At 35.0% G+C, this 14,323-nt stretch overlaps 1 protein-coding gene across 1 annotated transcript; it reads right to left on the bottom strand.

Moving 5' to 3' along the window:
- Nucleotides 1–10,220, bottom strand: LOC142640299 (ABC transporter G family member 25). Its single transcript, XM_075814365.1, has 3 exons — nt 9,943–10,220; nt 8,810–9,641; nt 1–1,252 (listed from the first exon to the last, which is right to left on the bottom strand). The coding sequence occupies exons 1-3, from the start codon at nt 10,069–10,071 to the stop codon at nt 225–227; spliced, it is 1,989 nt and encodes a 662-aa protein (XP_075670480.1). The 5' UTR covers nt 10,072–10,220; the 3' UTR covers nt 1–224.
- Nucleotides 10,221–14,323: the final 4,103 nt, after the last annotated feature.

Raw genomic sequence — 14,323 nt, 5'->3', positions numbered from 1 at the left:
GAACAAAAAGAGATTTGCTATTTCAATTTTATACAATTACTTCTGCAAACTGATCTTCGGTACAATACAGTTAGGTTGAAATTATGGTCCCTATGCCTCAAGAAAAAGAAAATAATAAAAATGGCCCCTACTACATATCAATAAGCAGAATTAAAATGAGTGATGCTCAGCTTGCGCAATCATCCTTCTGGTTCCTTCTTCGGTCATTTGAAAAATTACACTATTCAAGCTTTGATGCGCCTCAACGCAATGTAAGCCAATATCCTATACCCCACAAACATAAATAACAAGATGCCAACACTAGCCACAGGGCTGATTTGCCCTCCAATGTCTTCTTCAATAAACTTGCAGCTAGCTGTATTGAGTCCATGCTTCGAGTTTGAGCAACCCAACAATGATGAAATTTTCTTTCCATCTCCATATTGGACGTTGATAAAGAGCCTGTAAGTATAAAATGTGGTAGAAAGGTATTTTATCCAAGCCATACAAGATGGTACCTTATGCACGTAAAACCCTCCAGTCAATACAAATGCTAACATTGTGATAGTTATCAGTGTAGATGCCTGTTTGGCATCCATGATAGCTGCACCTAAAAATAGGCCAAGACCCTGTGACACAAGCACATAGCCGAGAAGAACCGACAAAGTCAATAGAAAGGCACCCAATTCTGGTTTCAGTTCGGCCATCCAATAAGTCACGGTGATAAAAATAGTGGGAAGAATGAGCTCCATTGGCAAATCTCCGGTAATTCGAGCCATGAAATATGAAGAAAGTGTGTACATACCGGATGCCCGCTCCTTCATAAAGATGGCACGTTCTTGAGGGAAGGCGAACACGGCGTTAAATGAAGGGAAGACTCCCCAAAAGATGGCAATGAAGAAGAGGAGGCCTAAACGATCTTGAATGTCCTTATAATCAGAGTGCCACCACATTAAACCAGAGAGTATTGCAGCCGCGATTACCTGGAAGATTCTAAGTGTGTTAAACGATTCGTGCTTTCGTTCTATGAGGCTTCTTTGAAGCAGAATGCTGAATTGGTTGAACCATGCGGAAAGGGAGAGTCTATTGTTGCATCTGTGCTCTTTTGTAGAATGGTCTCCAATAAAAATGGTTTCTTTATTCGTTGGAATGGTGGTAGTGTCCATACAGGCAGCTTTTACCTTTGGAGCCAACAAGGTGTTGTATGAAGTAAAGAGGGTTTGCTTGACATTTGGCTTATCTCGTTCACTTATATTATCATGTTGGCAGACACCTGCATAAATGAAGAAAGACATTAATGTCTTGCTGGGATTCTTTCCCCACTAAACCAGATATTGATTTTTGAATAGAAATTAGATAAGAAATTTTATCTTGGATGGCAAGAAGCATTTGCAGCAACAACTTATCCTTATGATCACACTCGAAGTGATTTGATACATGGCACAAATTTTGGAAAGAGAATGTGGGCAGGGATAACTATTCTGAATGTTGTGATCTTAACCAAAAGATGAACTTTGAAAATAATGGATCTCATGGTAAAATATATTTTTTATTTTAATAATTCAATTGTTATAACAAGCAGGAGACAAATGATTTGAACTATATTTCTCTTTATAAAAGATATCAAACAATATCACTAAGTTATAACTCAGTCATAGACAAATTAGTTTGAATGACTGAGATTTATGTGACAATCTCGACGTTATTCTAAGTTGTTACTTCTAATTGTAAATCTTAGAATGCAATTACTTACACACAAAGGTAAGTAATTTCAATTTGGCATATAGTTAACACCTTTGAATCATGATAACATGATTCTTCACCACCCAAATTACAAAGTAATTTTACAGCCAAAAACCCTAGTGAACATTTGCAATTATTGGAAAATGATACAGGGGAACCATTGGTAAAGGCCTCGAAAAATAAAGCTCCATGTCTTTAAATAGTTTGAAATCATATTCAATATCCAAGTAACCAATACAGCACTAGATAAGAGAGTCTTGTTGCTTAATAGTGTTTCTTGATTCTCCTTATCTAAGGAATCTAGGTTCAAATTCTTCCTCCACCAAACTAATGTAAGAATAAAAAATTAAAAAAAAAGTTGAGAAGAAGAAAGATGTTCCATCTTCATGCAACGCTGCAACACGTAATCAAACAAATAAATCTAGGTCCAAGATTCTACAATATCATAATACTTAAAAATCACTTTTAAGAAAACACTAAAACTAACTGTAAGAGGAAACAAGTAATTGGTTCTAATTCTGTTTGTCTCCCTACTAAGAATCATATGCAAATCCATCAAAGAAATTTTTATTGGGCTCACCAAAAATGTTATTTATCATATAGATGTTTCACTAATCAAAGAGAATAGAGAGGATAGTGTCTGGCTTCAATTTTTTTGTTCAGCTTTTAATTTTTAGTTTTTAAGTAGAGTTTTTTTTTTCAATTAAAAAAAATATATAAGTACATTAACAAACTTTCAATAAAAAAAATCTGCGAAAAATTGAATAAGCTGCCTACTGTCTCATCATTAACTGAGGTGGCACATCATAGAGAGACACGTTTTAATGGAAGAGAGACAACCTATTACGCCGCTTTCTTTTCCTCGTTGGTTCTAGACTTCTAGTGTATAATAACCGACATCATTCTTAATTGACCAGGTGTCTAATAATAAAATAATCATACGAATGTGATCATTTAAGCTAGTTGACGTGGTTGGATCTTAACATTAACTGACTATGTTCATTGCATTCTTTAAAGCAATTCTTCTAAAATATAGTCGTATATACTGTTAATTAGTTTTTTTTTTTTTAATTTTAAAGTAAAATAAGGAAAAAAAATCTAACCTAAATAAATCCACATGCGTACAATAAAAACTCAAAGAAGATGCTTTAAAAATAAAATGCAATATGACAAGACTTTGTGGAGTGGGGTTTACTTTGCAGCTAAAAGCAACAGATTTTAATTCAACTTTAAAAAAAAAAATATATACATTTGAGAGAAGCTCCAGTGATTTTGGGAATGCCGAAAGGCAAAATTTGGTGGAGGGAGAGAAAGATCCCTGATGGGCCAAGATCATAGATTTTCTAAACTAGATATGATCGGATCGCTTATATCTCAAACAAAGGGCATATAATTGATCCTACAGTAAGACGCGTTTTTTTTAATCTATTATTATTTATTATTATAGATATGAATCATATCATACAATTTTAACATATCAATGGTTCTAAAAAAAAAAAAAAAATTAACATATCAATTGTGTCCGCTTTATAATAATTAATCTTTATCATCACACTAATACACTAATTAATTTCTAGTATAGAGAGGGTTTAAGCCCTAAATTTTTTATTCGATCACAATAAATTTTACCAATTCAGTTAAATAAAACATGATCCTCTTAAGTTGCTTGATAAATGCACTTTAACATGTACAATATCTATCTTTAGAATAAAATATAAAAACAAGGAAAAGGAAAAGGATAATAGCAGGAAATGCACAATAATAATAATAATAGTAATAATGATAATTGTAATAATAATAATAAAGAATTATTAGTTGATTAATGGTGTAAGACTTAATTAGTGACGTGTAGGAGCAAATAAGTAGCACAACAACAGAAAAAGGTTACTAAAACAAAAGCTGACCAATGTTAGTGGTAAAGTATGGTGGGAATCCACTCAACAGTTGGTGGTGAGGCCTAGAGTTAGGGCGACCACACTTTTTATTTATCTTTGTCACACGAAACTCTTATTTTTTTGGATTTCTTTTCAATTTTCAAACCAAAGCTAGCAAAACTTTAAAACCTTTTGGTTGCTTTGGAAGAACTATGATGGAGTTCAATTCAAAGCAACCAAACACGTGTTGCTCTTCAACATAGGTCCTAATAAGTCTATGCAGGAAGTAGAGGACATGCAGTATCTAGTCTTAACAGGTGTAATAAAAGTTGCATGGGACATCTTAGGGAGGTGATATCTAGATCTAGTACTGTTTCCGTTACATGTAGTACAAATTTTAGAGTACTTTTTTTTTTTTTTTTTTCGCATCCTAGCTAGCTAGGTGACCACAACGGAAACACTAGTTACTTTTTCCATACTCTAGATGATCATTTTCCAATCACCAAACACAATAATTTATATTATGAAGAAGTAAAAGAAAACAATTTTCCATTCAAATTACAAATATAAGATAGTGTTAAAATGTAGAATCCCTTTTTGGGGTCTGAACCAAAAAAAATCTTTATAGCGTTAAAAGGGGGTTGGATGTAAAATAGTATGATATATGTCTAAAAATGATCATATATGTGAGCAACTGTTATTTTATATGAAAAATATGCATGTAAATTAAAACCGTATAAAAAAATAAATAATAATAAAAAATAAATAAAAATGAAAATGAATTGATAATTTAAGCTAAAATTAACTAACTACGCACAACAATATTGCAAAAATAATATTGCAAAAATAATAGAAGTTAAAATCTAAGTTAGATCCTTGCTTAACTTGTGTGTCAGCCACCTTAATTATTATCTTCCGTAGTCCTCTAAATTACATATTGAGCACTGCCTAGCTCGATCCACCTTTATTTCATATCATCCCTTTGCCTTACAATCTCCTTGGTCCAGTTAAAAACAAAAATCTAACTCTGTCCACAAATGACTGTGTTCTCCACTTCTGACGAGGAGTATATTTATGTTGGCCACTCATCTTTTCATAGAGTTACCACTTACCTTAGCTTAATTATTAGTGACATAAGAAATATCACAAAATCAGTGGTCAAAACAGCAAACAACAATGAAATTGAAAGAAATCTAGGGGTCCTATCCTATGAGTGCACTCCCCATCACAATATCACACAGCAGAAAGGTCAATTCGCTGATTATTAATGACGCTAATCTTTGTCCTCTTGTATGTTTTTTTCTATAGTTTAAAATGCTCCTAATGCAAACCTATGGAATCCCATTAAGTAATTTCTTGGGTGTGATTGAATGCTTCACTACCGGTAGATATTGTTGCCCTATTTGGCACAAACCATGAATGAAGAATATTACTAGTTAAAGATTATATATTGCTAATAACTCAAACTTATCCAAAAAACAATCTCCCCAAAGGACAAAAGAACTAAAGAAGCCTTATGAACTATTTCTTACAATTTGTAAATTATAGGAAAAGCAATAATAATACTTGCCCAAACCAGACAATTTGAAAAATTGGGAAATAATAATATTTCCTCTTAAATTCTTTTCAAGATTTTTTCTTTTTTAAAAGATCTATAAGAAAAATTGGGAAATAATAATATTTCCTCGAAACAAACACAACTTTAACTAATTCATCGTCGACTTCTCTACCACAATCCACTTGATAATTATTGTGTCCAAGAATAAATTAAAGGGAAGTTGAGAGACAACCCCCCATATATTTGTGTATGCATTAGTTGAGGCACCTAGTCAAAGAGCACTTATTCAATATTCTACAGTCTTGTATGCATTATTTAATTCTCAACTCTGCTAAGTGACATATCCACCAAGACATTCAAAAATGAAACCAACTTTCATTTTAAGAGGCATTTCTGTCGAAGAGTTACACTCAACTCAAAACCTAGGTTTTCAAGCAATATATTGTATACTGCCAGAGACTTGATTCACTATACGGTGGTTTATCACCTAAAAAATGATGTGACTTGTTAGAAACGCAGGCTTAGTACGTAACTATAAATTGTAGGTAAGGATTTCAACCATTTGATTTGAAATATTTAATAGACCTTGTACCATGAATTTACTTACCTTCAATTATTTTAAGGGTTTTACTGCTGTGTGTTTTTAGGAATGCATTAGTAAATCATTTTAGAAAACTTTTTATAGAAAAATGAAAACATTATTAAGTTTTTGACATCTTTTAATTCTTGATAAAATGTTTCTAAAAATGAATGATTAATGCGTGCCATAAGGACATACATTCCAACAATGAATAATAACATTGTCACTACCTCTAGGACTACCTAGGTAAGAAGTGGGTTCCAGTTAGCTCAGTTGGTAAAGGTCTCCGATGGTTGTATAAGAGATCTAGGGTTCAATCCCTACCTACATTAAAAATTGATTGGTGTCTTAATCTGATAATAAAAAGCTATTATCAGGAGCGGACGCCATAGGTTAAAACTCTCTAAAAAAAAAAAAAACTAGGTAAGAAAAATAAATTACAGCCTTCCCAACAAGCTTTTGGCTTTGTTAAGAATAATTAGAATTCTTGCACAGTGCTTAGCTTATATTAATTATAATGAAGAGTCTTATAATTCAATCAATGATATAACATATATACTTTCCTTTATAATAAATCAATGGTATAACATATATACCTTCCTTTATAATTCAATCAATGGTATAACATACTTTCTTTTATTTGATTTAAAATCAAGGTTCAAATCTTCTTTCTTCCATTGTTATTAGTATCAAATTAAAAAATAATACTATCTCAAATTTAAAAAAAAAAAAAATGGTAAGTGCCAAGTATTATAATGTTACTTTAAATATAGTTAAAATAGCCTAATAGTGCCTCTGTTTTGTTTAAAAAGATGGTTCTAACTCACTATAGGTGTGAAATTAATGAGATAAAATAAATCAAATATTTTTATGAATGAAAAATCGATCACACTAATTAATGACACTACAATGAAGATCTCATCATCAAAGTTTAAAATGAATCATCGCTGCTACAATCACCGAATTAAGATAGGTGTCAACTCATTTACTAGGGGCACCTAACCTACCCAAAGTTAATTGATATGATTCTTTGGACTGCCCAAAGCTCATACAGTCATTTATATTCCGAGACAAGGGACATGATTGTAGGGTCCATGGTCTATAAATTGGGGAATGTTGGGACCCATATTCCATCCATAAAAATCCCTATTGGAAAAATGCTTTTAAAGACATTAAAAATGATTCGCATATTGCAAGCTTCCCCTCCAACATTTCCAAAACAAAAACAAATCCAAAACTCAACCTCTTGTACGGTAAGCTATTTACTATATATTTAGTAAATGGAATGGAATCGGAGGAATACTAAAGCAAGCTCTACCTCATAAAACTTAAAAAAGATTCAGTAAAATTGAATTTTAAAGATGTTTCTTTAAAATATATTTCTTATTTTATTGGATTGACACTTTAATTCTCATCCATTGTAAATGAAAGCTTCAAAACAGTGACAAATCGCCACCTGAATAGAGCAGCCCCTTACTTTCTTAGCTTTTAAAACTTTTGTCAATCATTTATAAGTTTCTAAAAGGAATTCAAATCCTCCAATTCATTCACTATGTACATAAGCACAAAATTTATATTCAATAATTAGACGTTTTTGTAGTGTTAACTACAGTTGAATTATATCATTCTTCTCCTCTCATATGAATATAAATAGTAGATTTCAGCATAAATTTAATTAATGAGATTTCATAGCATGTAAAATGAGAAAAAAAATCACTCAATTATACAAGCAAGATTGGAATCTTAGATAATCACAATGTCTAAGTTAAAGGAGGCACCAAGGCAGTGGCTATTGCTAATCCTGTGGATGATGGGCTATGGATATATAACACTAAGCACAAAAGAAGATGGTGGGATAAATTCATTAATAAAGCTAAAAAGAATAGGAAGGATTGGAGCATAAAGAGTCAAATCGAGTTGGCCAAAAGGGCAAAAATAATAATGATAATAATAAAAAATAAAAAAAAGTTGGAGACCGTCAAACTCAATGAAAGAGGACACGTGTTCTTTTGTTTAAGGAAAATGGAAATATTACAGCAAAGAGGACACGTGTTCTTTTGTTTAAGGAAAATGGAATTATTACAGCAAAGAGGACACGTGGAGTACTGTACGTGCATCAAGAAATTATTTTCTAACAAAAAATACTCAATATGGAAATAAAATCAAAGCCTAGTACGTGTATGGTCGATTCTATTCACCACAGTTCCTAAAAGGCTTTGCCTTTCCATTTCATTTGAATTTTTTTAAAAAAAATTTATAAAGCCCTGCACCACCGCCACCAACACCAACACGACAAGCCAGTACCATTCATTCACCACCGACACACCACTGGATTTGTCAGTATAGAAATTAGAAATTAAATAAAACGGTAGAAAGAAATAAATTATATATTGATTAAAAGTTATTAGAGCATGACATGAAGAATGCCAAGTCACACACTCTACAAGCCACTAGGTAACACTATCACACCCTTAGCTAGGCCAATGTTGTGGCAAAAGAAGATAATCAATGTGACACAAACCAAGAGCAGTGTGGCCCATCATTTGGGTTCTTTAGGGACCAAGCTGGTCAGTAATAATGACCAACACAACTGAAACCTTAAGTATGGAGAAGAGTCACATAGTTTTGTGCCTTTGTGTGGCGTGGGACATTGTCCTACTAAGGGATCACGTTAGCCATAATTGCCATAATAATGACCACATTATAACTAGTGCTACAAAATGCCCTCAAAACAAACCAAAGAAAAAGGGAAAAAAGGAAGTCAAAAAGGTACACTCTTCCTAATAGAAGAGTGTAAACTACTTACATTAAAAAAATAGACACACAAACAAACGTTCATTCAAAAGATGGAGCTGGCCAACCTTGCTTTTACTTTTGAATCAAAAACTATAGACCTTAAATAAATTCAACAATCATGTTAGCCACACCAGACTACAACCTAGTTAACTCAACCGACAGATATTAACATCCCTCCATTTGAAATAAATTATATATTTAATGCTTAGATTAAATATTATATAAAAAAGTATTCAATACGATGTTATATTCAGGAAATAAAATTTTAACTTAACATACCATTAGCGAGATCAAGCATAAAATCCGCAGGATTCATGGCAAAAGCTGGCGAAAAGCCGACGGAGTCAAAGTAGCTGAGAGCCTCACTGCCTTTCCCAAAGTACAAGCACCTCCCTTCTGAGAGAAGCAAGACTGAGTGAAACATCTGGTAAACTTGGCTAGATGGTTGGTGCATGGAAGTCACTATGGTCTTGCCCTTTTGAGCCAATGACCCCAACGTGGAAACCAACCGGTGTGCCCCGGTTGAGTCCAAGCCCGACGTGGGTTCATCCAATATGAGCAAACTAGGGTTATTCAGCATCTCATTAGCTATGCTCACTCTCTTTCTCTCTCCACCAGAAATCCCACGTATGAAACTGTTCCCTATGATTGTGTTTTGGCATTTCACCAAACCCAGCTCAGAAATCACCGACTCAGCCATTGACGCTTTCTCTTCTTTTGTCAAAGAGTTTGGTAAGCGAAGTAAAGAGCAGAAGACTAGGGTTTCACGCACAGTCAAGTGAGGGTAGAGAACATCGTCTTGGGTCACAAAACCGGTTCTTCTCAGCACGGTTTTGCTGAGTTTAGCACCGTTGGCGAGGACTGTTCCGGTGAGGCCATGACCATGGTGGAGTCTACCTGAAAGAGCATTGAGGAACGTTGATTTGCCGCTCCCTGATGGGCCTAGGACGGCTAGGATTTGTCCTGGGGACACCATGCCTGTGATCCCATTCAGGATTGTTCGTTCTTGATCGCGTGTTTGTGTGGGTCCATCACAAAACATGCGTTTGAAACCAAAATTGCGCTTTTTTTGCTTGTTCTCTATCTTCACTTGGTAACACACGTCCACGAACTGCATGAACAGTAAAAGAAAATTGTTAACAAGGTCAAAGATTTGGCCAACTCAATCATAACTATGGAATGACATGGTTTTACTGTTGCTTCTGTACATCCAGAAAATAAAATCATCGATCAAATATTGAACTATTGATAGTATTGACTCTTATCACTGTATTGTTAGATCTTGAAGAATTAATATCGCTATACTGTCGGATTTTTAGAAAATATTTATATTTTTTTGTATAAAATGATATGTTCCATTAAAACATACCTAAATCATTAGATATGGACTCTTTTCTCTTTATATGTGTTACCTTGAGAGTAATAGGAAAACAAGGAGACGATAAAGATGGCAAGTCACGCGTATTTCGAGAGCTGTCTCTAGAAAATCTTGGGCCGTTTGATGAATCTCCATTGGGAGTTTCGACATCAAATCCTGGCATTATTTCCTTTTGCTTTTTTGCTTTTTTTTTTTTTTTTCCTCTAAGGAAATTAAGGAAAGAGAGTGAATAGTATGATAGTGGCTATGAGTTATGAGACAAGGGGGGGAGATAGGGAGTTTGAAGTTATGAGTGTTAGTGATGAAGAGGAGAGAGCTAGCGCAAACCTCCAATACAAAGCCTATTTATGAAGGTCTAAGATCTCAGTGCATGCCACGTCAAAGTGAAACCCAACAGCACAAGTGCTACGTGGCAGTTCCAAGAGCCAGTTGGCAGCTTCTTAAGGTGCGTTCATGCAAAGTAGCTGTTTTTCTCTAATGATTCTTTCTCTTTCTTAAGTAAGAGGGAGAAAAAAAAAAGTTTGGGAAAGGGAAAGTGAGAAGCCAGGTGCCATTACTACTTTCATAACTCAGAAAGCTCATAAGAAGGGATAAAGTAAGAGAGAGAGAGAGAGAGAGAGAGAGAGGAACTTTCATTGGGATTGGGATGAGGGGGAGACTTTGGGATTGAGAGAGTGGGGAGAGTGTGGAGCAATTACTACAGGGCAAGACTTACATACCGTATAGATTCGGCAAAAGATATGGCGAGTACATATGAAGACATATATGTACCTGGTGTTTTTTTTTTTTTTTGATGAGATTTTTGTATGTACCTGGTGTTAATGGTAGAATTTGGTGCGGTTTTTGATTTTTTTTGAGAATAAGGACTACTGCTTTTATAAAAAAATCAGCCAGGGTCAGCAAAGAATACATCATATAGATGTGGTGGAACATTCTCCACTCATACCAACAAATCTCTAACATGTCTTACATGTCTAGCTAAGTTATAAGTTACTTTATTACCAGATCTACGGACATGGGAGAAAGCAATACATTTACCGGTAACTAGAGTGGATTTAGCTGACTCAAGAAGATGGCCAAAAGAAGATAGAGAGGCTTCCTTACTTTGAAGAGAATTTATCACTACTTCCGAATCTCTTTCAAGCATAAACTTTGCAATACCAAGTCCTGTGCAAGGGTTATCACCCTTGCTGCTGCCATGGCTTCCACTATGTCCAGTGATAATGGTAGAGGGGCTTGTTCTGACAACAAGGCTATAGCATTTCCTTGACAATCCTGAACTACCACACTTAGACTGGCCTTGCCCAACTCTGGAAAGACGGCTCCATCAAAGTTCAGTTTAAGGCAATTCGGAGGAGACGGACTCCACTAAGCATGGGGCTAAGGTTGAATGATTGCTGAAGGATGAATGAGGGATTGTTGGCTTTGTTGGAAAGTGGTAAGGGCTTGCGAAGTTGTTGGAGAACCTGTGCTTTGGGAAAAACATTTGAGCTAACTCAGAGTTGGTTTCGTTGGTGCCAAATCGTCCACATCACCATGGCCATGAGGTCCAAATTTTTCCTTTTCTCGTGAGCCACCCTAATCAAGTCTCTAGTGCTTGAAATATCATACTGTCTCTGACCTTCAAAGCCTAGAATAGCCTCCCAGATTTCATCTAACGTGGCACATTCCCATAATGCATGGACTGCCGTTTCAGACTCAACACCACACTACTCGCACTTGTCTTCCAATAAAATCTTCCTCTTCAGTAAATTGTGTTTTGCTAGTATAGCTTCCTTGCAAACTTGCCACATAAAATTCTGCATTTTATTAGGGACGTTAAGCCCCCAAATCTAATTCCAAACTTCACTTTGTTGCTGCTGATTGATTGTAGGAACATGCATCGAAGTGAGTTTGGCTAAGAATTTTGAACTGGAGTTTACAGTATAATTACCTGAAGGGGTGAAAGGCCAAACGATCTTATCCTCCATAGGAGTACGGCTCAATGGAATGCTGAGGACCAATGTAGCTTCATCAGGTGACAACAATCGATGCACTAAGTTTAAGTCCCATGTTCTTGTGAACAGATTGATGAGGTCAGAAACTTTCCCATTCTCAAAACTTGGTACCATATTAGATAAGACCCATGGGTGCTTCAATGATGGTAACCATGCATCATTCCAAATGCTAATAGCTTCTCCGCAACCAACCCTCCATCTTGCACCCTTTAGCAGAGCATCTCTTCCATTTAAAATGCTATGCCAAGCATGTGAATCAGAGCTAGATTCTTAAGCCTCCCAAATGCTACAATTTGGAAAAAACTTCATTTTAAAGACTCTATAAAGAGGGAGTCCTTATTATGAAGTAATCTCCATGCTTGCCAAGAGAGCATCGTTGAAGTTAGCTAGATTCTTGAAGCCCATACCACCTTCCTTTTTTGGGAGACAAAGTGTATCCCATTTCACCCAGTGAACTTTCCTCCTTTCGCCTTTTTGACCCCATGAAAATCTTCGTATCAGGCTCTCGATTTTTGAGCAAAGCCTCAAAGGAAGTTTGAAACAACTCATAGTGTAAGTTGAAATAGCTTGGACAACTGTTTTGATTAAAATGTCCCTTCCAGCTTGTGATAGGAGTTTCTCCTTCCAGCCTTGTAATTTTTTCCAAACTCGTTCCTTAATTTAATTGAAACTTGCTTTTTTGTTTCTACCCACCAAGGATGGTAACCTCAAATATCTTTCATACTGAATAATTTTTGGAACCCCTAGTGCCAACTTTATATGATTTCTAGTATCATCACTAGTAGATTTATTGAAGAAGATTGTTGTCTTAGTTTAGTTAATCTGCTAACCTGAACATCTCCCATACACTTCCAATATATCCAAGACTCGTTGGCACTCCTTTATGGTGGCCCTGCAAAACAACAGACTATCATCTGCAAAGAAAAGGTGAGTCAAGCATGGGCTATTTCTACAAAGAGAATAGCCCTTGATGTGACCTTGGTGAGCGGCTTGGTTGAGTAGCCCATTTAGGCCTTCAATGCAGAGTAAGAATAGGAAAGTAGAAAGTGGATCTCCTTGTCTTGCCTCTTGTTGGTGTGATCCTGCCTTTGGATTCCCCGTTCACCAATATGGAATATGTCACAGTTTTGACACATAGTATCATGAGATGGATCCATTGCTCAGTGAACCCCATTTTTCCCATAACTGATGACAAATAAGCCCACTCCACTCTGTCATACGCTTTGCTTATATCAAGCTTGATGGCCATATAATCATCCTTCCTTGTGTGCTTTTACATACTATGTAAAGACTCAAAAGCTACCAGAATATTGTTAGAAATAAGACGAGTTTTTGTGAAAGCACTCTGATTCTCAGTAATAATATTAGGCAAAATTTTCTTAAGTCTATTTGCTAGAACTTTTGAGAAAATTTTATACAGAACATTACACAAACTGATCGATCTATATTCAGAGGAAAATTTAGGATTTTTCTTTTTTGGAATGAGGGTGATAAAAGTGTGATTGAGGTGTTCAGGTAAGGTAGCAAAATTAAGATAATGCAACACAGTATTAGATATATCATCTCCAATTAAATTCCAGTAATATTGATAAAATAGAGGTGGCATACCATCAGGTTCGAGGGCCTTTAGCCGGCCATTTGATTGATGGCTTGCTTAACCTCCATTTGAGTGAACTCGGATGAGAGCATGGAATTCATCTCCTCGGTAATTACTCTCTGAATGGAATTTGTAGCCAAGGTACATAATTGGTGGTTGGCTGATTGGAGAAGGTCCTGGTAGTATTGCACAAGACATTCAGCTATGTCCTCATTGGTGTCCACCACTTGGCCATTTGGATCTTTCAGTTTTTGAATCAGATTTTTCCTCTTCCTTTGACAAGCATGGTTGTGAAAAAATCTTGAGTTTCTATCCAAATTTTGCCCACATGATTTTGGTGTGGTTTTAGACTATATTTAGCATACTTAACAATTCCCAATTGCATAATAAATTGTCTAAAATTATATCTTTTCTTTTCTTGCTAATTGTCTATGTAATATTTGAAAATGCAATTTAAATCTAGTTCATTGATTTTAGCGAAATTAAATAAACTTTGCACATTAATCAATTATGGATTCCAATTGAGTTATGATTAATTACTACAACATAAAAATATCACATAATAAAAAAAAATGACACAAGTGATTTATTAATAAAGTGAAAAACTATTGGATACATTCAAAGGAAAAAAAAAAAAACACACACACACACACACACACACACACACAAACACATTGAGAGTTAAACCCTAACTCCAAAAACAAAATTCATTAGTATATTCCTATTTGCTATCAAGTAGTACTTACGGAGTGGGTTCCAATTAGCTCAATTGGTAAACTTTCTAATGGTTGAATAATACATCTGGGGTTCAATCCTCGCTT

Source organism: Castanea sativa, chromosome 1, assembly GCF_040712315.1.
Source record: "Castanea sativa cultivar Marrone di Chiusa Pesio chromosome 1, ASM4071231v1".
Taxonomy (NCBI): domain Eukaryota; kingdom Viridiplantae; phylum Streptophyta; class Magnoliopsida; order Fagales; family Fagaceae; genus Castanea; species Castanea sativa.
Note: the sequence above shows the minus strand (reverse complement) of the source record. Positions and strands in the feature narration are given on the sequence as shown.

Excerpts from the sequence above, each read along its gene's own strand:
- LOC142640299 (XM_075814365.1), bottom strand. The coding sequence starts at position 10,071 with ATGCCAGGATTTGATGTCGAAACTCCCAATGGAGATTCATCAAACGGC. Across the intron at positions 9,642-9,942 it reads GTTTTCCTATTACTCTCAAG|TTCGTGGACGTGTGTTACCA; the intron begins GTAACACATATA and ends CTGTTCATGCAG. Across the intron at positions 1,253-8,809 it reads TATGCTTGATCTCGCTAATG|GTGTCTGCCAACATGATAAT; the intron begins GTATGTTAAGTT and ends TCATTTATGCAG.